The sequence below is a fragment of the Antechinus flavipes genome, chromosome 2, assembly GCF_016432865.1.
Source record: "Antechinus flavipes isolate AdamAnt ecotype Samford, QLD, Australia chromosome 2, AdamAnt_v2, whole genome shotgun sequence".
Lineage (NCBI taxonomy): Eukaryota > Metazoa > Chordata > Mammalia > Dasyuromorphia > Dasyuridae > Antechinus > Antechinus flavipes.
In genome coordinates, this window is record NC_067399.1 from 255,033,746 (window position 1) to 255,060,573 (window position 26,828).

General features: G+C 38.4%; 1 protein-coding gene across 2 annotated transcripts in view; it reads right to left on the reverse strand.

Moving 5' to 3' along the window:
* Positions 1 to 26,828, reverse strand: part of NKAIN4 (sodium/potassium transporting ATPase interacting 4) — a 111,442-nt gene that overhangs the window by 37,279 nt on the left and 47,335 nt on the right. For both annotated transcript variants that reach the window (XM_051976741.1, XM_051976740.1), the window contains exons 2-3: positions 16,634 to 16,771; positions 14,283 to 14,363 (exon numbers count right to left, since the gene is read on the reverse strand). In XM_051976741.1, the coding sequence (XP_051832701.1) occupies positions 14,283 to 14,363; positions 16,634 to 16,771 (219 nt within the window). The remainder of the gene's footprint in view (positions 1 to 14,282; positions 14,364 to 16,633; positions 16,772 to 26,828) is intronic.

Here is a 26,828-nt window from a genome sequence, read left to right on the forward strand (position 1 = left end):
CTGATCCATTCTTTACAGCAGCTCCCTGAATTTATTTGTATTAAATCTTAATACACATAGCAACAATATGGATTCCCTTCCCTCTCCAAAACACGCGGTGAAGCTGCCAAAATCTATGAATACTTCCTAGTCCCATCTCCAAGCACTCTCTGGCCATGGCCAGATCATAGATTTAGAGGTAAATTAGAGGTTATCCAGTTCAACCCATTTTACAGATGAGGAAAATGAGACCCAGAAAGGATCACAAAGTTACTAAGGGGAAGATTTGAATCCAGATCCTATTTTAAAATCCATTACTTATTTTACTGACCATTGTGGTAAGAGGTAGGATACACTCAGCAGAAGGACAAGCACAGATCTCATGGGGCAGACAAGAAAAATGGATGTTTTTTCTATAACACAGAAATAAGGAACCCAAGGAAGAAGAGGGAAGTCTCTTCTGAAGTGACTGGTCGGAGTCCTGGCGATAGGTGTACGGCCCACCTCCAGATACCCAGCAGCTGCTCTGAACACGCAGTCCAAGATGAACCTGCAGCTTCCTACACAGATAACTTTATGCAGCAGCAGCACCTGGGGATCCCGTCATTCTGTGCCCAAGGCTTCCTTCTGAAGGCTGATGAGAGTTCACAGGGGAGCTGGCAGCCACAGAAGCACTATGAGGCCCGCCAATTATGGTGACAGAAAGCAGCCGAATGGCGGCTTAGAGGAACCACGTTTGACTGAGATGCTACGGGGGCACTAAGAAGCAAAGCAGAAACAAACTTGGGAAACTCGCAACTCAGAGGAGCCTGCGGGCTTCCTCCCCCACAGCTGGCCCTCCGCAAGCTGGAAAAAAGGCCCTTGGGAGGCAGAATCCCAGAATCTCAGGGCTGGAGCGGAGTCTGCATCTCCTTCCCTTTTCACAAAAAGCTTGCGGGCAAGTCTCGGAGAGAAGACTTTATCAGGCACTAGTCGGACTCTTCGGCAAGATATCCTGTGGTGGTGGTGGTGTAAGGCATGTTATCAGCTGAGGGATGGATCCAAGACTGAGATTACAGAACCTAGGTTTGCCTGAAACATTCCCCATGATCTATCAGACTATCAAGTCAGAAATACTGGAAAAGCACTTGGTGACTGGCGCATAGTAGGTGCCTAAGTGCTCACTGTTTTCCCCAATATGAACTTCATGGAAATAGGGATCTTGGGTTAACTGAACTTTGTGCCCTTAATCCCAGCTACTAGGGCAGTGTTCTGCATGGCATATAACATAACATAACATAACATAACATAACATAACATAACATAACATATAATATTTAAATAATTAAAATTAGTTTGCCCAATCTATGCAATATATTATATTATAATATGTAATTATATAACATAATATATAATATAGTGTTCTCCATATAGTATCATTAAAGTTGAAAGCAAACTCAAGGGTTATCTAATCTTGTCATCTCATTTTATATATAAGGAAAGATGGCCCAAAGGGGTAATGTAGCTTGCCCAAAGGCATTCAGATGTTGCCAACTAGTAAAGTTAGAATCCTATAACTCTAGGTTCTGTGTTCTTTCACAGCATGACATCACCCAGGTCAATTTTCCCATTTTATAAATGGAGAAACTGAGGCCTGGCAAGATCAAGTAATTTACACAAGAACACAGAGATATTAAATGCCAGAACATGATTTAAAACCAGAACCTCTGGGTCCAAATCTAACACGCTAGTAAATGTTTATTGAACTTAATGATTTGAATGAGAATTGGAAGCCTTCAGGATTAGAACCTTAGAAAACTATATTTCTTTGTGAACAAAGATAATCTTGTGCAAATCAGTGTGCTTGGAAGAGGAGAGGGGTATGAATCAATAGAGTACTTTGATGTACAATTGGAGTATTATGTTACTTACAGACATTTGATAAGGGGTTTTGCAAAAGGGGTTAAAATTAGTTTGCCCAATCTATACAATGGGCCAGGTGAGAGAGAGAACCCAAAATTATAGCAACAGGTCTCAGGTTAGATATCAAGAAAAAAGCCTCAGTTCTCCAGCTCCATTCCCTTAAGGGAATTATCAAGGATGAGTCTGGAGACTTGTTTGGATAAGATCATCAAGGCCACGAAAACACTGTATGATGGGTTAAATGATTCATGGCAGGAAGGCAGAAGAAAAGACTGGATGACCTTCAAGTCCCCTGAAGCTTAGGATTCTATTCACTATAAAGGACTAAAATTTAGACAATGAGGAGGGAGAGAAGAAAGGCAGGAAGGGAAGAGGGAGATTGAAAGAGAGACATACACATGGAGAAAGAGACAGACATAAATTAGAAAACACACAGAAAGAAAGAGAGAGAGAAAGATAGAAGCAGAGAGATACAGAGAAAAGAGAAAGAGATAGAGAAACAGATATACACAAAGAAAGAGAGAGACTGAGAGATACAGAAAACAGAGAGAAAGAAAGAAATAAGAGACAGAAAGACAGACAGGGAAAGAGATAGAGACAGAGACACACACAGAAAGAGAGAGAGAAAGAGTTCCTTTAACTAAGCATTATGATTGATGGAAAAAGCACTGATTCTGGAACTGAGAACCTAGTTTCAAATCCCACCTTTGACATGACCCTAAATAACTTTGGCCAGACTGGGCTTTTCTTCAATTCTCCAACCCTCCATCTCTTGACCTTTTAAAAGATAAGGAGAATGGAATGATATAGACTCTGTGTTCCCTTTCAATTCTAAGTTATGATCTTAAGTATCAAACTGGACCCTGAAAGAAAAAGAGGAACATGAGAAAAATCTCTAACAAGAATATAAAGATGAAAAACTTCTGATTAGTACTGTATACTATGGAAGCATGTTCTATCAGTCCTGAGAGGGATAATGAACCATAGAATCTAGAATGTCAGAGTTGGAAGGACTCTCAGACTAAATGGACATTTAGAAAAGGAAGGGACTTTAGAAATTAGCCCACACATCTTAGAGATAAGAAAGCTGAGTCTGAATTTTCAGACAAAGAAATTAAAACCATTTCTAGACATGCTCTAAATCACTATTGATTAGGCAAATTAAGACAACTTTGAGGTACCACCTCACACCTTTTAGATTGGCAAAGATGACAGAAAAGGATAATGATAAATGTTGGAGGGGATGTGGGAAAACTGGGATATTAATACATTGTTGGTAGAGTTGTGAACAGATCCAACCATTCTGGAGAACAATATGGAACTATGCTCAAAGGGCTATCAAACTGTGGATACTCTTTGAATCAGCAGTATTTCTACTGGGCTTATATCCCAAAGAGATCTTAAAGAAGGGAAAGGGATCCACATGTGCAAAAATGTTTGTAGAGCCCTCTTTGTAGTGGCCAGAAACTGGAAACTGAGTGGATGCCCATCAATTGGAGAATGGCTGAATAAATTGTGGTATATGAATATTATGGAATATTATTGTACTGTAAGAAATGACCAGCAGGATGATTTTGGAAAGACCTGGAGAGACCTACATGAACTGAAGCTGAGTGAAATGAGCAGAACCAGGAGAACATTGCACACAGTAACAAGATTATGTGATGATCATCTGTGATAGACATGGCTTTTTTCAACAATGAGCTGATTCAGGCCAATTCCAATAAACTTGAGATGGAGAGAAATCTAGAGAAAGGACTATGAAGCTTGAATGTGTAACAACATAGTATTTTTGCTTTTTTATTTCTGTTTGCTTGCTTTTTTTTCTTTCTCTTGTGCAGCATAAGTACAGAAAAACCGCACATGTTTAATATATACTGGATTACTTGCTTTAGTATAGGGGTGGGGCGAAGGGAGGGAGAAAAATTTGAAACACCAGGTTTTGCAAGGGTGAATGTTGAAAACTATCTTTGCATATATCTTGAAAATAAAAAATTATTATTAAAAAAAAGAAAACTGAGTCTGAGAGTGGTTAGGAAACTTGCCCTATGATATAATTGTTAAATGGCAGTTAAGTCTCAAATCCTGGTCTTATGCTTTCCAAGTCTAATGGGCTCTGACCTCTCTTATGATTCCTTAAATATCAACTTAAGGGCAGCTAGGAAGAGCCATAGTGCACAGAGTATAAATTTTGGAGTCAGGAAGCCTCATCTTTATGAATTCAAATCTGGCCTCAAACACTTGCTGGCTGTGTGACCCTGGGCATGTCACTTAACCCTATTTGCCTTAGTTTTCTCTTCTGTAAAATGAAGTGGAGAAAGAAATGGCAAACCCCTCCAGTATATCTGTCATGAAAACACCAAATGGGGTCATGAAGAATCAGACATGACTACTGAACAACAGCAGCAACAACAAATATCAACTTGATATTTGTAAATGAATGTGGAGGTCATGAAATTATGATTTATTATCAGTAAATATTTGATTTACATACCTTTTTTATATACCTGGGATTACATAAAAATTTCTCAGATGAAAAGAGTGGAAAACATTTAAGAAGCCCTAATCTAGCACAATCACTGCCTGCAAGTGAGTTAATTCAACACATCCCCAACAAATAGTCATCCAACTATCACACACATGACATCCTTCGAAAATCTGGTAACAATTATTGTGCTTTTCTCTCCAAATCTTTTCTTTTCAGCCTAAACATCCCCAGTTCCTTTAAATGTTCTTGTTATTACATGGTACACAATTTGCTCATCACCTTGATCTCCTTACTCTGTCTATGTCCCCCCATCTTACCAATGTTCTTGCTAAAAGTGTGGTTTGCATGTCCCAGATAGTCCCATTGTCTTGGCCAAAACCTATCACCTTCCTCTATCTGGACAATATCCTTTTGTCAATACAATCTAAGATTGTGCTAAGGTTTGGAGGTCTCGTTTTTGATTTTTTGTTACAGGAGAGGGAGAGAGGGGAAAAAGGAAGGCTTCCAGATGATACATGTGGTTCACATAGACCTTGCAGACAACATAGACTTCATATATAACTGTACCCTTGTCTTTTCTAAAGGTCTTATACTGGATAAGGAGGCAGAGTAACAAATAAAACCACAGAACATGAGCCAGTGTTCATTCCTCTAATTTCATTTATTTTATTTCCTGAACAGAAAAGCTGCAGTGCCTTCAGAACTGTAAGGAAATGACTCTTCCTCTATGAACCCATGTAACAATTTCCTTGACATTTGTACTCTCGTCCCCACAGACATTTATTAAACTTGTAAAAGCAGAAACACTCAACGCTCTCTTGCTTGCTTACCTAACTCACTCAACTCCATTTGAGTTATTGCCCATAAGAGCCTCTTCTTCTGGCTGCCGAGTTAACAAACTCCATTTTTTCTAGCTCACTGCCCTTACTGAGTCCTATCATTAATCAATCAGCTAGCTGCGGATGCTCTAGGTAAGCCCCAATTTCTCAGGTTTAGCTGCAGAACGTAAGATTCATGGAAGGCATGGATCTCGGGAATGGGAAGGGAGAGGGAGAATTAAACCCCAACCAGCACTAACCAAATCTCTACTTGATTCATATCAACTATTCATATCTCCTTTTGCTTAAAACATAGTAGCTATTCATACCTCTGGATCAGTTAATTCAAGACTGATGTCCCCTTATGAGGAAATGATTTGTGAGTAGGGATGGGGCTGGGGATACATTCTGCCTATGGACCCTGTATGGTTCCAGGGGTGTATTCTGCCTATGGACCCTAGATAGTTCTGGAGGGGCATTCTGCCTATGGACCCTGGATGGTTCTAGGAGTGCATTCTGCCTATGAACCCTGGATGGTTCTGGGGGTGCATTCTGCCTATGGACCCTGGATGGTTCTGGAGGTGCATTCTGCCTATGGACCCTGGATGGTTCTAGGAGTGCATTCTGCCTATGAACCCTGGATGGTTCTGGGGTGCATTCTGCCTATGGACCCTGGATGGTTCCAGGGTGCATTCTGCCTATGGACCCTGGATGGTTCTAGGAGTGCATTCTGCCTATGGACCCTGGATGGTTCTGGGGGTGCATTCTGCCTATGGACCCTGGATAATTCTGGAAGGGCATTTTGCCTATGGACCCTGGATAGTTCTGGAGAGGCATTCTGCCTATGGACCCTGGATGGTTCCAGGGTGCATTCTCTATGGATCCTGGATAATTCCGGAGGTGCATTCTGCCTATAAACCATGGAAGGTTTGGGGGATACATTCTGCCTATGGACCCTGGATGGTTCTGGGGTGCATTCTGCCTATGGACCCTGGATGGTTCTAGGGGTGCATTCTGCCTATGGACCCTGGATGGTTCTAGGAGTGCATTCTGCCTATGGACCCTGGATGGTTCTGGGGTGCATTCTGCCTATGGACCCTGGATGGTTCTAGAGGTGCATTCTGCCTATGGAACCTGGATGGTTCTAGGGGTGCATTCTGCCTATGGACCCTGGATGGTTCTGGGGGTGCATTCTGCCTATAAACCATGGAAGGTTTGGGGGATACATTCTGCCTATGGACCCTGGATGGTTCTGGGGTACATTCTGCCTATGGACCCTGGATGGTTCTAGGGGTGCATTCTGCCTATGGACCCTGGATGGTTCTAGGAGTGCATTCTGCCTATGGACCCTGGATGGTTCTGGGGTGCATTCTGCCTATGGACCCTGGATGGTTCTAGGGGTGCATTCTGCCTATGGACCCTGGATGGTTCTAGGGGTGCATTCTGCCTATGGACCCTGGATGGTTCTGGGGGTGCATTCTGCCTATAAACCATGGAAGATTTGGGGGGTACATTCTGCCTATGGACCCTGGATGGTTCTGGGGGCACATTCTGCCTGTGGATCCTTTCTCAGGAAGCAGCAGCAACAGTACTCTAGACACCTGTCCCACAGACCAGTGTTTTTGGTATGATTTGACTTAGCTGCAAAGAGAAAACTGCTTTGGGCAAAATTATCCCAGAGGTAGCCCCCTGAACTGCTGAACACTGGAAGTCTCTCTCCAATGAAGATTTTTCTTAGGAGGATGTGGGGGTAGGATGTGATATGTATAGAGACTTTTCTCTGTAACAGCGTCCTTATACTAAAATTCTGGCTTTTGCCCCATAGCCAGACATTGAGCCAGAAAAAGCAGGGGATGGCAGACAAAACTATAGCTCTGGCTTAAAAATATGAAGAGACTTCAGTATATGAAAGGAATAACTTTTTAAATGAAATCCAGTTTCTCCAGCATTTCCTCCAGTGGCATTATAGTAATGATGCATTAAGGGAATGGTTTTCCAACCAAAAGAGCAACCTACTCTGAAGTCCATATGCAAATGAGGGTTCACTTGTAGTGCAAGGCAGGAACTTTATTCACATCAGACAGACTCATCAGCATTTTTCTCCATTACTACCAACCCAATGACAGGTTTAAAGGATGCTCTTAGCTTCAGAAATATAAACCACATAAACTGGATTTAATGATGATGAAGATGGTGATGATGATGGTATACGTATGTATGTGTGTGTGTTTTGAACTGGACATAAAAAAATTCTCTCTAGACTTCTTGAGGTTTCCAAAACCTCTGAAGTACTATACAATCTCATTCACATCAGAATCTCTAGGATTGACTAGTTGGCTAGGTTACCTACTACATATAGGGACAATTGGATCTAGCATTGCTGAATCTCCACAAGTCACAGTCCCATTCTCACTTTTACTTATAAAATTTAAGATTAGAAGAAATTCTCAGAGGTTTAGTTCTCCTGAAGAGGCAACCCTTCTACATTATCCTTTTGTTTGTTTATTTGTTTAGGCTATAGGGAACCATGGAAGCTTTTTAAGCAGAGGAGTTACATAATCAGACTTGAGGAAAATGAATTTGGTAGCTTAACAGAAAATGGTTTGGAGAGGGTCAAATATTTCAATTAATTAATTAATCATATTATATTATCCTTTACAAATAGGAAAAAAGGAAACCAGCATTTGCTAAGAAACTATTATGTGCTATGTAACTTCACAAATATTATCTCAGTTGATTCTCACAACTCTGAGAAGGAAGTGATAATATTATCCCTATTTTACATCTGAAGAAACTGAAGTAGAGAAGTAAAATGGCAGGGGAAAATGCCAAATAAGAATCTAAAGTCAAATTTGTTTGGTTGGTTTTTTAAATTTCCAAAAGTAGTTTAGTTTTCCAATTACATGTAAAGATAGTTTTCAACATTCGTTTTTGTAAGATTTTGAGTTCCAATTTTTTTTACCTCCCTCTCTTTACCTCCCCACTTCTTAAGATAGAAAGCAATCTAATATATAGAATATGTATACAATCATTTAAAAATATTTTCATATTAGTCATGTTGTGAAAGAAAAATCAGAACAAAAGAGAAAAACCACAAGAAAGAAAAAGCACACAACCACCAAAAAAGGTGAAAACAACATACATTTAATCTCCATAGTTCTCTCCCTAGATGTGGATAACAGTTTCATTGCAGGTCTATTGGAATTGTCTTGATTCAGTGTATTATTGAGAAGAGCTAAGTCTGTCATAGTTGATCATCACATAATCCTGCTGTTAGTATTATGTTCTCCTGGTCCTGCTCACTTCACTCAGCATCAAGTCATGGAAGTTCTTCCAAGCTTTTCTGAAATCACCTTGCTCATCATTTCTTATAGAACAATAATATTCCACTATATTCGTATACCATAACTTATTCAGACCTTCCCCAATTGATGGGCATTCATTTAATTTCCAATTCTGAGGTAAAATTTGAATTCAGTTCTTCCTGAGTCTAGGCCCAAACCTCTATCCACTATCCCACTTAGGTGCCTCAAGTAGTAATATAGAAAGACATAAAATGAAGTGTAACAACCTAACTCCAGAGCAATATAATTCATCTTTTCAACAGCTATAATTGCTAGAATGTTTTCCCTATTATCAAGGTAAAATCTGACTGGAACTAATACCCACAGTTTCTAATTATGTCTTTCTGGGGCCAAAACCAAAATAACTCTCTGAATCTTTGACTTTCAGAATTTTTGAGTGGAAATGGATCTCTTAGAGGACATCAAGTCTGACACACACCTGACAAAAGCATCTCCCTATAGCATACCTAACAAGTGGTTATCTAGCCTTTGCTTGGAATCCTCCAGTGAAAGAAAACCCCGATAATTTCTAAAGCAGCCAATAATGGTTTTCATCCTATTAAGTCCAAATCTGCTTCTTAGTAACTTCTACTTTTTGCACCTACTTCTCTCTTGATCCAATCAGAAAAAGTCTAATATTTCTTCCCACATGACAGTTTTACAAATCCTTGAAGATGGTCATCCTATGCCCCATAAGTCACTTCTCTTCCTAATTCCTCCACCCAATCCTTGCATTCTCTGATTTTTGCTCCCATCCCTGATCTGGCTTCCCTATTCCTAAAATGGGGCGTGCAAAACTAAATGCAATATATAGTATGGCCAAGGCAGAGTATAGATTCTAGATACTCTTCCTCCATCAATGCAGTTTTTAAGATTGTTTTGAAGCAGGTTACAGATGGATTATATTGAATTTGTAGTCCACTAAAACCTCTAGTGCTTTTCCAAATGATTTATTGTCTCTAACCCCATGCTGGCTTTGTGCAGCAGAAGCTTTAAATATAAGCATAAGACCTACATTCTCCAACTTTTTGGTTTTTACTTCCTCAAAGTCACCTATCTTTCCCTTCTGCAGAGTTACCAAAAATATGAAGCCCAAGATTGTTCACAGGAAAGTTCATTCTTCATCTTTTCTTATCCCTTATTACCAAATAGCAGCTAGGTAATCTAGGATACAGTATTGGGTTAGGAAGACTTGACTTCCCTCATTGATGGAATGATCAACTACAATTGGAGGAAGAATGATGAAGTTTGTTATTGACTTCTTGACAGAGGATTAAGTGATGGAATCAAGATGCAGAAAAAACCATACTATTCAATACACAGCCAACTTGAAAATTAATTTTAGTTGATTATATATATTTGTTACAAGGGCTTTGGTTTTCTTCTTCTTTTCCAGTGGGAAAGTGTTGAAAAATGAGGAGGAATAGGGTAACAAGATCTTAAAAAAAGAAAGTCATTCTTACATGAACTGATGCAAAGTGAACAGAATAGGGAAAATGTTGTATACAGTGATAGCAATATTTTTATGCTATTTTTCCACTTTCATTCTTTTATTCAAATCTTTTTGTACAAAATGACTAATATTCATTCAAGTCTTCTTATTCAAAATGACTAATAGAGAAATGTTGCACATGATTGTACATATATAACCTATATCTACCTTGGGTAGAAAAGGAGATAAAACTCAGAACTCAAAACTTTAAAAAAAAAAAAACCCAAAACTTAAAAAAATTGTTTAAACATAAAATGAGGATATCCAAAATGGAGTCCTGGCCTATAGGTTTTAAGATACAAAGGCTCCCTTCTAATTTTCTCAGGATGGAAACTATAAGCTCTAGGCTTATCTCTGGGGATAGAAAGAAAAGCATCTATCTTCAAGGAGCTTGCATTTGGAGAAGACCAAGGGGCTGTTAAAATATGAGAAAACTGATAGAGAAATGAAATAATAGGCCCAAATGTACTAGATAAGAAAGTAGAAATGAATTCACACACAAAAAAGACTAAGAAAAGCAGCAGCACTGGATTAGGTATTCTCAAAAAAGATTCAAGACAGCATCACATGATTGATTCCCAAGATTCAGCAAAAAAAAAAAAAAAAAAAAAAAAGGGAGGGTACAAAATGCTTAGGAAAAAAAATCCACAACTATTTATGATCAAATAATGTGATTGAGGATATACCATTAACTCTCAAGTCAGAATGACAACTTTCTGATCTCTAAAAAATGTTTTATGAAAATAATCTATGATTATACTAAAGGCATCTTGGATAAACACATCAAAAGGAGCAGTCAAGCCTTTGTAAATGATATTCTACAGAATATTATATTTTTTGCAATCACACAATTGATCAGAAGATGCCAAGAACAGAATATACCATTGCTATTGTTTGTTGACTATAAAATAAAAATACAATAAAAACAAAAACATTTGAAAACAAAATATGTAAGGGGAAAAAATAAAATATATATTAAAAAAAGTCATTGAGGCAGCTTTTTTTTCCTTTTAAATGAAGGGAAAAAATGAAAGGCCAGCAACAAAACCCTAAACAGGACAGCTTTGAAAGTTATATGAGGTTCTTAATAAATCCCTAAAAAGAAAAGCAAACTGTACATTCTAGAGACCTGTCATTTTATGTACAATGTTTTTCCTGTTCTATGAGATATAATCATTCTCTTTGGCATTTGTTAGTTTCAGAATAAAAATTAGTTTATAAAAAGGAAGAGACAAGTTTGAATCTTGCCTCAGGCACTTACTAGCTAAGTAACCATGGGTAAGTCAGCCTGACTCATCTTGATTTACTAATCTAACAGGGTGGTTAGGTGATAATGGCAGCCACCTTTCAGGGTTGTTGTCAAATATTGTAAGATAAGGTAAGTAAAGCACTTGCAAACATTTATTCACTATATAAATATTAGGCATTACTATTATTACCATTGTCATTTCTCATCTTTCCCTTGTTGAGTGAATGTTGCTGTCTCTTTGCTTTTTTCTAGGCACATCTCTACTGTACAGCAACTCACCAGTTAAATTTCTCCTGGAAAAGGAGGTCTTCACAGAAAAGTGTGCTGGCCTGTGAATCAAAAACTTGATTCAAGTCCTGACCATAGCTAGGTAAATATACAAAAGTCACTTAACTTCTCTATGCCTCAGTTTCCTCATTTGTAAAATGGGAATACTAATGCTTATTCTACCTATCTCTTAAGAGTGCCCTAAGAAAAATACAAAAAAAAAAAAAAAAAAGACAAATAAGGGTAATGTATTAGCACCAGGTCTCAATGTAACTTAGGCATCAGAAATGGGTGAAAAAATGTCTGCTAGAAAGCAGCACTCTCACATCTCTTATTATTTTTTTAAAATGCAAGGCAAATTTGAAATATTATCATCACTAACCATTATGAGAGCATGATCACATTAGCATTCAATTTTTCTATGCCTGAATGGGGTAGATTAAAACAATTGAAAATCTAGAGCAATGAGAGAACATAGTATTCAGGCAGCTTTAAAACCAGGCAGGGCAAGCAGATTATATATCACACTCTGAATTCATTCCCTCCTTATGGCACTGCCTGCCTCCCACCATGATAGCCTTCTATAGATGGGAAAATGGTCCCAAACTGCACAATGAAACCAGCAGTTATTTGTCGATTCTGAGACAGAAATCTTCCTAGACCACTCCCCAGATATAATGTGTCTAATCTGTGAGAGAGTTGGGGAAGAGGGGAGAACAGATTGACAAAAATGCCTGGGGAAAACAGATACTACCTGCTGTGCACTTTGTTTCCAGATGAGGATGGTGATCAGCAGAGTACACAAGGGATGAATACTTTACCACAAAATTTGACCAGTACAAACAACCCCTCTGCTCTCCTAGATTTGCAAGATTCTTCTCTGTCTCTTCTTCTCCTTTACTCCTTACCCACAATCTTATGCCAGCCAGCCTTACACAATATTCACTGGCAATATTTGCACTGCTTCCCTTTCTTAAATAACCTGGACACTGCAGGTCAGTGTATAATCACTGATGCAATCATCTCTCCCGGATGTTATCATCTAATCTGTAAACTCTGTTACTTTGTTTCTCCTCCTGTCCTAGAAGACCCCAGCTCTTGCTCTCTTTACCAAGGTTTTAGGGAAGGAAATGGATAAGCTGGCATTCTCTCCAACCAATTTGGTTGACATGAATCCTTCATGAGGAGCTCTGCAAAACTGAACGACCCATCAACCTTTCACTAAACTTATAAAATATCTGTCTGCAAAGACTTTTCTAATAATGATTAGAAAGATGACAAAGGACAGGCACATTCCCCAGTCTAATGTCATCACTGCTGCCATATATGAGATTGTGCTATAGCAAGACTGATAAAAAAAAAAGTCCCATGGTGGGGTTTATGAATGTATAAGCTATTGCAGAAGAAACAGCTCTAGCCAAAACCAGCATCTTTGACAGAGAATTAAATGAAACCAACAAAGATGACTGTGCTCTTTGATTATAAAAGCATTGGCGTTATGGCAGAAATTGCAGGGCAAGAGAAGCTCCTTTCAAGCAGTTAAATCCAGATAACTCAAGAAAGCTGCAGGTCTGATACATCAAACATCCTATCAGAGAGCTCAGCGTCTGGCACTGCATAGTTAATGAAACATCAAAAATGGAGCGTGACTTCCCTTCACCCTCCCTGTAAAAAACACTTTCTTTCATCTACTGTATTCTGCCTGTCATGCTCAGTGAATGCTTGATGAATGCTGACCTCATTGATATGAACAGCAACAACAACAATGAGCTAATAGACAAATGTGGGCCAGGGGTTAGAGTTTTAAAGTTTAATTGGTTACCACCAGGAATGGAATTTGTGAAGAGTATTGAGTAAGGGAATGCCCTGAGGCAACTCGGTAATCCCCCAGAAAGAGCAATTAGTTATGGAATTAAGAAATCTTATTTCCCCTACCTGGAAAGGTTTTTCCCAAAGCCAGATTCCTGATCAAGACAACATCTGCAACTTGACATTTGACCCAAGCCTTCTGGCCTCCTGAAAAAATCCAGAACTGAACCCAGACCAATTTGTCCCTCTGAGCTCTGTTCTTCCTAGTTAGCAATTTATAGACAGTTTGGGATTGACAACTTTGGTGTCTATTAGTTCTAAGTACCATCTAAATATCCTACTGAAAAGACCAAAAGGAGCTAGCTGCTGAGTATGAAAAGAGGAAAAGCAAGGATCAGTCCTTCCCCCCCCACAATCTCCACTCCTAAGCACAAAGGCAACATTAAAAAAAAAAAAGGGGGGGGAGCCTATAATAAGGGGATAATGAAATACAATTAACATGTTGCAGGCAGCTAATCAGAGCTTTCAGCTGGAGCTGCTGGGTCTCTCAAAGCATTTACTCTAATAAATGTATGTATATATGTGGGGAGTGGGGGAAGTCACCAAGTCTTTATTAAATTCCTCTGTTTCACACAATCCTTTTTGCTTCCAGAACTCCTTTGTCCTGTTTTGAATTATAAGTTTAAAATTTTAACCACAACAGCTACTGCCCAGAATCTGAGAAATGTGCTTTGACTTTCTGAACATTTCTAATTGCTTTGAATCAAGAAATTAAGGGGCACACAACAAACGCATCAAGATGAGTGAATTAGCTCCCTTCTTTCCACTACCCTCTTAAATTTAATGAGGGACACATGAGCTTGGTTGTCTTTCCCTTTCTTCCACAGCCAGCTGGTTTCCTTGTATTTCAAATAGCCCCCTATCCTTGACTCACCTTTGAAAGTCCTCCCACCTCCAAGTAAAAACAGATAATGAAGATGTTCCAAGTGACCCAGATGGCTGTCCACACTGCATACTAGGAGGAAACAAAATGGAAGAGAAATCAGGAATGCAAAACAAACTGGGAAAGTGACTCCTCCCTGCTTTTGTATAACTAGCTTGGAGAAGATTAAAAGCTGTCTTATATAAAAGTCATTACACATTTTAACAATGTTGTGACCAGACCCTGAGAATGTTTTCAAAGGATCCCTCATTCTCTAATCTTCATGGCATGAAAGTGTCTGTCCAACTTTGGAGATAAGGTTTCTGCTTCTGGACGTCTGTTTTTTGCCTAACTTAACTAAGATTTGCACATGCCAATGAGATTATTTTAAAGCTTTTCACAACTGCCTAATGGTATCTTTCCAGTCAAATTGTCCTTTTCTCTGAAGTCCACACATATATGCATGTTTTTACCTTAGCCATCTTTCATACTTAGAATACTCTTTCTCCTTAGTTCTCCCATAGAATTCTTTCTTCCTTCAAGATTCTGCAGTTCAATCACAATCATTTACATAAATATTTTCCTGACTCTCTCAACCCTCAACTTACTAAATGTCCTTTCTTTCAAACTACCTGGTGCTTAACTACTTTGTGTTTATTTATATTTCATTTCTTTATATTGATTCTACATGTACATATGTGTACTTTGTTGTATCCCAGATTAGAACATAAGCTCATTGCAAACAGAGATTGTTTCATTCATTGTATTTGTATCCCTAGCACCTAGCCTATTAAATAGCACAAAATTGGTGTTATCTATTTCTATCAATTCTTATTGATTGATTGATTCTGTGCCTTTAATTCTTAGCTTAAGTCATGGTATGATGATTCCTCCTCAATCCCCTTGCCTTGATGTTGACCCAGCACTGAAAAGGAAGACTATAAATGTAGTTTCCTTGGTTGCCATGTGGGAGCAAAGATTGATGAACTTCATAATGATATTCACAGTCAGAGATTCTGCAGATTAAGGAGTCACACATTGAATATCAGATCATATGAGCATTTGGAGGAGGAAGAAACATAAGGTCTGTAAAACATTTGCTAGAATACATGCCATGAACCTGAAATTGACTGGGGCTAAAGTATGGGACACTGAGATGAGAGATTACTATTTTAATGAATAAATGAAAGAAAAAGACATTTGGAGGTCATTAGCAGTCTTCCTAAATATTCTTCAAGTCATCCTGGTCTAACAACAAATTTCTGCATATAACCCATCCCCTTCATTGCTCATTAAATCAGTTTGCAAAAAGTTAGAACATGAGTCTAAGTTTCTGCAAGTTCTATCAAGACGATGGATGATTTTGGAATTTGTGGGTCATCAGTATTAGAATAAGGCATATATTGAATGATTAGCCTTTTCTGGGACTATTCTGCTGACCTTCATTCTATTCAGTGGCTGACCAGACTATAATGGCTAAAATTACCTGGACTACAGTTTCACAGTGAATAAAAGATCTTTTTCATTGCAATGGAGATTTGAGTGAATATTGGAATATAACAACCATTGCATGAAAATGTTCAGTTTAATTTACTTTAAGTCTTTAAGGAGAACTGCTGATATCAACAAATTCCAGTGATAAATGCCCTGCAAAGTTCAGAGATGTGAGTTCTAGTACTTGTCCTATCACCTCACCTCATGAGAATGGCCAAGTCATTTCCTTCTCAGGACCTATATTTCCTCATCTGTCAAATGAAGTGATGGAATGGAATCAGATAATCTTTCAAATCCCTTCCAGCTCTACAATTCCAGGATTCTATGCAAATAAAATAGTAAAGTCTTCCTCAGCCTCTCTATGGTAGGGGACCACTGCTAGTAATCCCACGGAAGAATGCAGGTTGATTACTTTCATGCTTCTCTCACTACTTCTCTCCCTTCACCATTCTTTGAGTCAGCAGGGAATTTAAATTGACAATTTTCCTTTTCTGCTGAAGTAAGGACAGGAGACTTGTCAGTTTCGATTGCAGGCTGAGTTAAAGAACAGAGCAGGAAAGAAAGGCTTGGGGATGGCTTTTACAGCATCAACAATAATATACTAATTCCTTTCTCTCCATCCATCCTCCAGTTCTAGGACAAAGAGTTTTTGCTTATTTCTTAAAATTAGTATCCTATGTTTATTATTAACTCTAGTAACTTATGAAAAGGTCCATTTTTATAAATAAAACAAAGATGAATAGGACAGATTCAGGAGGAAAAATCAAACAGATTCTGTTCTCTTTCAATGAATTCTTTTCTGGATTCTACTCAGGCCTCCCATGATCCTCCTAGCCAAAGGGAGATTAGAACAGGCAAATATTACTTACCACCACAATGTATCGAGGCCTATACTGAATGGTTCCAAAGAGGCCCAGGATGACAATTATGATGTGAAGGAAATTGGCCAGGATGGGAGCCCATTGATATCCCAGGAAATCAAATACTTGTCTTTCTAATGCAGCAAGCTGAGAAGGGAAAAAGAAGGAAGAGAAGAGGTGAGGAAAGAGGAAGAAGCTGGAGATTTGGTATGACACATGTAATGTTAAAGCTCAGGGATACTTGATCTTTTTTTTTTAATAACTTTTTATTGACAGAACCCATGCCAGGATAATTTTTTACAGCATTATCCCTTGCATTCATTTCTGTTCCGATTTTTCCCCTCCCTCCCTCCACCCCCTCCCCGAGATGGCAAGCAGTCCTATACATGTTAAATATGTCACAGTATATCCTAGATACAATAAAATGTTTGCAGAACCAAACAGTTCTCTTGTTGCACAGGAAGAATTGGATTCAGAAGGTATAAATAACCCGGGAAGAAAAACAAAAATGCAAGCAGTTTATATTCATTTCCCAGTGTTCTTTCTTTAGGTGTAGCTGCTTCTGTCCATCCTTGATCAATTGAAACTGAATTAGCTCTCTTTATCGAAGAGATCCACTTCCATCAGAATACATCCTCAAACAGTATCATTGTTGAGGTATATGATGATCTGGTTCTGCTCATTTCACTTAGCATCAGTTCATGTAAGTCTCACCAGTCCTCTCTGTATTCATCCTGCTGGTCATTCCTTAGAGAACAATAATATTCCATAACATTCATACACCACAATTTACTCAACCATTCTCCCATTGATGGGCATTCATTCATTTTCCAGCTTCTAGCCACTACAAACAGGGCTGCCACAAACATTTTGGCACATACAGGAGGGATACTTGATCTTAATAGAATCCAGCATTTCTGGGTCTGTTGTCCAGGAATATTATGTTCCCCAAGAGAGTACACACAGGAGGAAAAATAGCAAATTGGAGCCATGCCCAAGGGATGCAAAGAGGGAAGGTAGAAGCAAGATAACAGAAGTTCCAGGAAGGGATAATTCAAAGGATACGTAGGAATAGGGATTAGAGCTCTGATTTCATTGGTACAAGGAACTCCAGGAGGAGAAACTCCCTCCACCAAGACAGGTTTGCACCCTCACTACAATTTACAGTCTCAAGAGTGTTGCCTAAATAAAGCACACTCAGGTTCACACAGCCAGAATGTCAGACTTCTTGCTTCCAAGGCTGGCTCTCCATGCACCACAACATCCACCATAGCTGCCTCTCAATTTCAGTCACACAAAAGATAATTCATTTGTTTCTATTCAGATCCTCTCAATAATCTGGACTGGACCACATTTAGATCTTCCTTGCTACTCCATTTATCTACAAAGCCACAGGGCTAAGAAGAGATCAGAACTGTATATATCCACAACAAGTTGGAGTAGAGACCAAAAGCTACTACAATGAAGAGATGAAGCTGAGGAATACTGTTGAGGTATAAAATTTGTTAATTCCCTGTCCTTCCCTGCAATTTTCCCCACTGATCTCATGCAAAATTCCTCAATCTGCAAATTGAGTTCTTCAGTTTTTCTCAGCATTCCACAGGCATCCCAATATCAACATGTTCTGGTTTGACCCTTCCTCCTTGATGTAAGTCAAGCATTGTTATTCTGCATCTGGAATATCTTCCTGGATACCTCTGGCAGGCACCGATTAACATACTAAAAATCTCCCTCACCCCATACCCCATAAGAGTGGAATGTGGAGAACAGGGAATTTCCAAAGCATTAAATCTCTAAGGATCTAGCAATACAGCAATGCCAAAAGCTTCAAACACCTGTTTTAGGCAGAGTTTAGAATCAGCAGGGATAGATTAAGCACATGGATCACTTTCTTTATTTTATCTTTTTTTAGTGGCTATGCTTAGATTTTATTTATTTATTTTTAATAGTATTAAATGTATTAAATTGTGTTAAAGCAAATGTATTAAATTAAATACATTAAATGTATTTCCCAAATACATGCAAATATAGTTTTCAATATTCTCTTTTGAAAAATCTTGTGTTCTGAATTTTTCTCTTCCCTTGTCTTCCCTCTCCAAGACAGCAAGCAATCTGATGTAGATTAAACATGTACAATTCTTTTAAATATATTTCCATGTTCGTCATGCTACACAAGAAAAATCAGACCAAAAGGGAAAAAAAACCAGAACGAAAAAAAACAAGTAGTCAAACAATAACAATAACAACAAAAAATTAAAAATCCCATGCTTTGATGTACACTCAGTCTCCAAAGTTCTCTCATTGAATTTGGATAGCACTTTCCAATACAAATTTATTGGAATTGCTTTGAATCACCTCATTGTTGAAAAGAGCCAAATACTTCAAGGAAAGAAAAGAAGCTTAAGGGGCTCCTGTCCATGAAAATCATTTGTGGACCTTCAACCCCAAGGATTCCCTGTGGACAGAGTCAAAATGTTTTTGTAGTGCCCTGTCTAGCAAGGCAAGCTGCCCACTGTCACATAACCTATCTCAGAAGCTCTGTACTGGATGGTATAGAGGAGCTTTTTTAGTTTTAACTCAAAGAGACTTTTGAATAAATATTGACAGCCAGAAGGTCCCCTGGCGTCATCAAGAACAAGAGACTGTTATATATTGTTATAAATCCCCTAGAACTCTAATCTTCCCTGAGTGCTACACAATGGCTGGGTTTGTATAGCTTTCCATCTCCTCTGTAGAGTCTTTAAGTTTTGCTAAAAGTTGGGAGCTAAGGGAGGATAGTGTCAAGGTTGAAGGGCAGCAGAATGAAGTACAGTAAGCTCTTTTTCCAAAAATCTCCTTCAAGAAGATCTAGAAAACACATTGGACAGAATCCTATTTGGGAAATCAGTTTTTTTTAAAATCCCAGTAAGTCATTTTTCCACCTCAGGTCGGCTTAGAGAGATAGAAAGTCCTGCACTTCAGCACAGGAAGATGTTCACCAGGGCAAGAGGAGTCCCCAAGAACCATAGAAGGGGGCACAGTAACCTCACTCAGGATGTGGAACAAGTGCTAAGTGTAGCTTTTTTGAGTCGGAGATGCAAGAGGGGACCTGCCTATGCATACAACAGAATGAAGTACAGTAAGCTCTTTTCCCAAAAATCTGCCCACGGTGCTGAATGGTTGTAGGCCCTGGGCTGCATAACAAGAGAAGAGCAAGTTTTATAACAAGTGGAAGCCTCTGTGACTTGTATTCCAGGAGCAAAGTAAGTCGCACTTCTAATTTTAAGCTCAGTGTGAAGGCTGCAGAAGAATGACCAAAGCAGGAATCATAGACCAAAGGGAAGAATAAGTTCTATCACTAAATCAGCATAGCTCCCAGACGGTTAATAATGGCTGCGTCCCGCAGCAGTTTTCTCTTGTTCAGACCCAAACCCAGATGAAAAACTTGGAGAGGTAAGATCAGGGTGGGCAGCAATCAGACTGTGCCCTGGATCTGACCACTTTGGAAACCCTCAAGGCCTGCATGTTGCCAGTCTCAGCTACCTTGAGAAACTAAATTAACACAAGCCAATAATAGCAACAAGACCAACGCAGACTTTCCTTCCAGAAGTGCCCAGGATCCAGTCCTAACACAGAGATTGAGATTAGAAAGTAGTCTAGGAGAATGAACAAACCAAAAAGAGGCTTTCTTAACTCTAAAGAAGTGAAATTAGATAAATAAAGAGAAGAGAGAAGGTCAGAGAAGTAAGAAACAAAGTTTAGATAAATAGCATCACTTGCCTAATGCTTCGTAGCCAAGTGATATCAGAGTCAGGGCTCTGACCAGGTCCCCAGACTGTGGTAGTCTTTTTGTTATGGATCAATGACACTCAGGTGACCCAATAAATTCCACGTGCTTAAGATAGATGCCAATTTCTCCAAAGTAGGGAAATGTTAAGTATACAGAGGTACACTGCAGGAAGACTTCACAAAGCTATGTGAGGGGGCAAGTAAGTAGCAGATGAACACAAATGTAGTGCACAGTGATCCATTTAGGGGAAAACACAGAAAGCAAGTTCTTCATAAAATGTAAGATCTTTGAGGGCAAGGGCTTTCATTTTTCCATTTGTATATAGCAAGCAATTAACAGACACTGAATTAAATAATCCAGACCATATTTGTGAGAACGGACATTAAACAATTAGCTATAGACTAGGAGAAGTTTTTTGGAGTCATTGCATGTGATTCCCAGAAGATACTGGCCCAAAGTTAAGTTAGCAAAAAGTTCATTTAATAAAATGATCAAAATGAAAAGTATTTGTTCAGCATTTTACTTGAGTAGTAGATAAAAAAGCGTGATTATCCTTGGCTTCAAGGAGCTTACAAGGGGGAAACAATGCAGAGAAGTAGTGGTCAGGGAAAGATGAAGGTATGGCAAAAGGTATATTCCCAGGGTGTGAGAAGCCAGAGGGATGGCTAATAGAGCCATGGATGAATTAACTGACGTGCCCATTTCCAGGGCAATAGTAACACTGATTTGATCATGGTCCCCAGAACAAGAGAGGAAAAGTGGTAGAAAGTGGAGAGGCTGGTATATTTGTGGCTGGCACAGCTGGCTAAAGGGGCTTGAATTTGTACTAGCTCATTCACCTACCAATCAGGACTATTTGCCCCCAGGCTGGTAACGCCAAAGAAGAATACAGTTATCTCTTCCATAACTGACTTTCCCATTGAGGTGTCATCTTAGATCAGCATAAGAAATTAGATAAGAATTTGGGAGGAGTTTTGCAGGAACTGCAAATGACATAGAGCCTAGACTAAATTCTTAGCCCAAATTTTAAAATATTATAAAAGAAAAAGAAAAAAATTTGGACTTCTCTGGTACAAAGGGAGGGTCATCAAAAATTTTTAGATAAATTTTCCAGATTGTAAGGGTGAAAGGTGCCACAGCATCACATCCCTAAACCTAGATGTGGAAAGGTTAACTATATAGATCAAATCTCTCAGGACAGTCTCTGGAGTTCAGTGACCCATTGGTCAGGAAGTTCAGTGACAAAGTGGATGGCCAGAAATTGCCCCAAATGGATGGGATGTAGAGAAAAATATTGAATACTGGAAGAATATTGAGGAAAAACTAAAAGGCTTAATCATTTCCTAGAAGGCTAGGATCATGGTTTCCATTTTTCTTACACTCATTCTAAATCATGATAGACATCATGGATGAATGTATAATCATAATCTACAAATTTCCCCCATGGCACCATGATCGGGGATTGAATGCTATACCACTCCATTGATTTTTTTAAAAATTCCTCAAACATTTATTGAACACTTACTCTTCCTAAGGCACTACAGATCACCGATGTGACCCCGTCTGCAAGTTCATATTCCTATATTCTTCTCTGTGATGACTCCGTGGAGTATCAGTATCTTGAAAGAACTGCTGGAAAGGTCAATAGAAAGTCTACAGCTGAAGCAACAATGACTAACTTAGAGGTAGAATTCAAACGATCAGCATTTGAGATGGCATTCGGCAGTGACATCACTGGCATGCAAAACCAGAGAAGGCAGCCAAAGAATTGATATTTCAATTTTCAGGAAGGAAACCAAACAGCATGTCGCTAAAAGAAAGCGATTTAAAACCTCCCGAGCTGGATAGGGTTTGTCCTTGGAAGACAGCTGTGTATGCAGGGAATGAGGGGTGGAGAAAAAGAGAGGGGGAGGGGAGAAGGAAAGTGGGAGGGAGGAAGGTTGAGAGGAAGGTTGATGGAGAACCTGCTGTGCTTCCAAAGTAAATTAATATCTTCTTTTGAAGCAACCTTCAAGTGCCACATGCTGTCATATTTTGAACTGTTTTCACTAACTGGAAAATGTTATAAAATACCTCCCATTCATTACCACTCTGATAACAAGGCTGGCCTTTGAAATAAGAATTTATTCATTTCACAGCCAAATTCTAAATCCCCCATGGGCATGAAAGATTTTGTCTCTCTCATCAGCTGCAGTGATATGCTCAGCACTCAATCTTTACCTAAGGGATTTATGCACAGTGACCTTTACAAATCCTAAATTTGGATCCCTGCTAGATGTCAGGTTTCATTTCATTTGAGTTCAGGCACCGTATATTCATACCTGCCATGGATTTTCTCCTTCAATCAGCAATCTAGTCATCGAGATGGAGGTAAAATCTTACCTGGCTAGCCAGGTGTGCTGACACACTTGTAAGTCCCTGATGCTGGAGAGCTGAGGCTGGGGGGTGTCTTGAGCCCCAAAGTTTTGGATAAATCCAACCGGGTAACACATCAACTCTAACATCAACATGATGAACCTCCAGGATAGGGAGGCCATCAGGATGCCTAAGGAGCTGGCAGAGCAGCCCAATTCAGAAAAACAGAGCAAGTTAAAACTTCCGTGCTGATCAATGCTGTGACTGGGACATTAACACATCCAGTTTAGACCAGATAGGAAGAATTAATCTCTCCATTCCATCCTCTCTCTCTGTGTTGTCTCCGTCTCTCTCTCTCTCCTCTCTGTTTCTCTCTGTCTCTCTCTCTTTCTTCTCTCTGTCTCTCTCTCTTTTTCTCCTCTCTCCTCTCTCTCTGTCTCTTTGTCTCTGTGTGAGTGTGTCCATCTCTCTCTCTTTCCTTCCCTCCCTCTCCTTTTTCTCTCTGTCTCCATCTCTTTCTCTTCTCTCTCTCTTTCTCCTCTCTCTCTCTTTTTTCCTCTCTGTTTTTCTCCTCTCTCTTTCTTTGTTCTCTTTCTCTCTGTCTCTCTCTCTCACACACAAATTCTATCTGAGTTTTAAATTCCTTTTTGTTTTTATTTTTAGATTTATTTTAGTTACTTTTCAAGTAAGAAATATTTTTAAATTAACCTCTCATTACTCCCCCACCACTAAGCAAAATGCCTCAGTACTTATCTAAGTAATCTAACAAAACAAATTCCCACATTAACCATATCTAAAGCATGCATGTCACTTTCTGCATTTTAAATTAATTACTTCTGTGCCAAGAGGTAAGTAGCATATTGTATCTTCATTCTTTTGGGCTTGTGGTTTATCATGAATCATTTAGATCAGAGTTCTAAAATCTTTCAAAGCTGTTTTTCTCTAAAATGTTATCACTATATAAATTTACTTCTGCTCACTTCACTCTCCATCAGTTCATAAAGCTCTTCCCAGTGTCCTCAGAAATTGTTCATCATTTCTTATGGTAAAATATCTCATCACATTTACATATAATCATTTGCTAAACAGAATACCTTTTTAGTTTCCAATGTTTGGCTATTATGAAAAGAGCTGTTATAAATATTCTTGTACCTACAGATCCTTTTCTTCATTCTTTGATTTCTTTTGAGATATAGACCTCAAAATGGTAAAACTGGGTCAAGGGATGTGAATAATTTGGTAACTTTCTGACTAGTGACAAATTGCTTTCCAGAATGGCTAGAATAATTCGTAGCTTCTCCAAGAGTGCTCTAATATACCTGTTTCTCATAGCTCCACAAACAAATGTCATTTCCCCATTTTCTCATCTTTTCTAGTCAATAGGTGTGAGGTAGAAAATCACAAGTTGTTTTAATTTTCATTTCTCTAATAATTAGTGATATATGACATTTTTCATATATTTCATTACAACACATTTTATGTTCTCATATGTCAGAATTTTCATGTTAGAAATTTGTATTTCTTCCTTTGAAAACTGTCTCTTTGTCTCTTCTGGACATTATTTCTAATGAGGAATGGTTCTTCTGATTACTGAATTCTTATTGGTTACTGGCAATCTATCAACAAGCACTTATCAGACACCTTCTCTGTGCCAGCCACTGTGCTGGGCTCTATGGAAACAAATTTTAATTCCTGTAAAGTGATTCTTAACTTTAAGTTTCTATAGAAATATAAGCCATTATCTTTTTTTCTATTACATTGACCTTCCTAAGTCCAAATCAGTTGTCACTTTTCATGATTCTCTATCTGCTTTGCAGACTCATTTGTTACCCAACTAGAAGTCCCAAAGATAAAAAGCTTTCACTGGCCTGGATCCTCCTTTATCCACTTAGTCAATATTGATTCTCATGTTGTTTTCCCAATGAAGTGGAAATCAAGGTGGCTCTTTTGTTGATAGCCCACAACCATTCAAGGCCCTCCATAAAAAAGGACCTCTAAAGCTTTCAAATAGTAAAACCCTATTGAAGAAAAAAATAACTAAATGTCATTAACATTCATTTTAAATCACAGTTTAAAATAAAGCTTCCTAGTGAAAATGGGGAAAGTCACTCAACATCCAGAAGTGAATAATTCCCTATTTCAAACAAATAAAAATTCACCTCTAGATGAGGATGACATTATTCTTATTTGCTGGCTTAACCCCATCATACTCAAAATACTTTTTACTGGATAAATAAAGCTAAAAATTTACATGTTTATAAATTTATGTGCTACCAAATGAAAAGCTTATTCACATGCATTTATTCTTTGTCAATATTTAATCACAGAATCTGAAAGTTAGAAGGAAGCATAGGGGTTATTTAGCTCAATCTGTGCAACCTATGACTCCACCATAACATTCACAATTCCATATGTTTGCATGCTTAGTATTCCATCCTTAGATCAAAAGGACAAAGATTATATATTCACTACCTTATGAAAAAGGCTTACTGTACATTTAATATAATCCTGGAGGCACAAGGGACTCCCAAATATTTGATGATGATTTCTGGGTACTAACCATATCAAGCCTGAGGGAAGTCATTGAGTATATTGCCCCCAAATACAAAAAAATCCTCATACTTCTGCCCTGGAATGATTTATTTTCTTCTGAATGGAACAGACTTTTAATAATTATGGATGCTGCTGATAATAATAGCTATTATTATAAGCTATTATAAATGCTTAATATAGTGCTTTAAGATTTACAAAATTTTTTACAATATTATTTCATTTTATTCTCACAACAATTTTGAAAGGTAGATGCTATTATTATTCCCATTTTACATACGAGGAAACTGAGGCAGAAGTTAAGTGACTTGCCCAAGATCACACAACTGGAAAGTGTTCCAACTATAACTACTATGTCCCTTAAACACTGAATGAGAAAAACTGAGTGAAGACCTCTCATGGGAATAAGACCTAGAGACTTTGCAAAAAAAAAAGTTGAGCTATAGCTAAAAAGCTGCAGGTGTTCAATTGTCTTGGATGAATATTTCCCTTCTTGTTTCTCCCCCACTTCTTAATTAGCATTTAAGGACTTCTTTTAAAGGTGATGATGGCTTTGGGAATTCAGGTAACAGAATTCTATCATCCAAGAATATCTGCTTGTATAGCAGTTCTCTAGGGAAATTTAAGTTAAGAGTTTGTTATTATTGTTACATTTCGTATATAAACCAGAACTCCCCCAGACAATGGGAGAAAAGGTCAGAGGGGTGAGGGTTTCTGCATTTGGTCTATACAATCCTATGTTAGCAGTTTGCACTTTGCACAACTCTGCTAACACCTTGTCTGTTGGGAGTTGCCCTTTCTGGCACGATCACAATAAATCCCTTTTTACCTTTTTTACCTTGAGTCTCTGATTTTAATTTGGGTAAGGGTCACCATCCCATACATCACCTCAATATTTTCCATTATGTTTGAATAGACAGATAGGATAGAATATAAGAAGATGCTTAGGTAACCCGTGGGACTAATAGGACATTCTCTGACTTGGATGCAAATGCTTCTATAACAGTGATTTCCAATTTTTAGATCACAGATTTAAAGCTAGAAGGGACCTCAGAATTCATCTGATCCAAACCCTTCTTTTTTGTAGAAAGGAAGCTAAGGTTCAGGGAGGTTAAGCAATTTACCCCATACAGGTAAAAACCATAAGAGGTAAGATTTGACCCCAGATCTGCTAGCTATAACTTGTGTTCCATGCTGCTCACCAGTGCTTCAAAATCCAAGGACAAATACTGGTTTTCATATGTGAATTCCCTTGTTCTCCAAAAGACCCTCTCACAAACAAAATTAATTTTAATTCACTTAATTTTAAGTATGTATTGATGTTTTCCATTTATCTCCAACTAAATTTACTTCAGTGTAAAAATACATATCAGATGGGTCATGCAATCAAAACCACAATCACAGAAAATCACTTCCAGAAAAGTTCAGAATCTCTGCTTCCTATGTAGAGTTTATGAGAATATAAGCCCCTAGAGGGCAGGCATTTCCTCTTTTTTTTCCTTTTTGTATCCCTAACACTCAACACAGTGG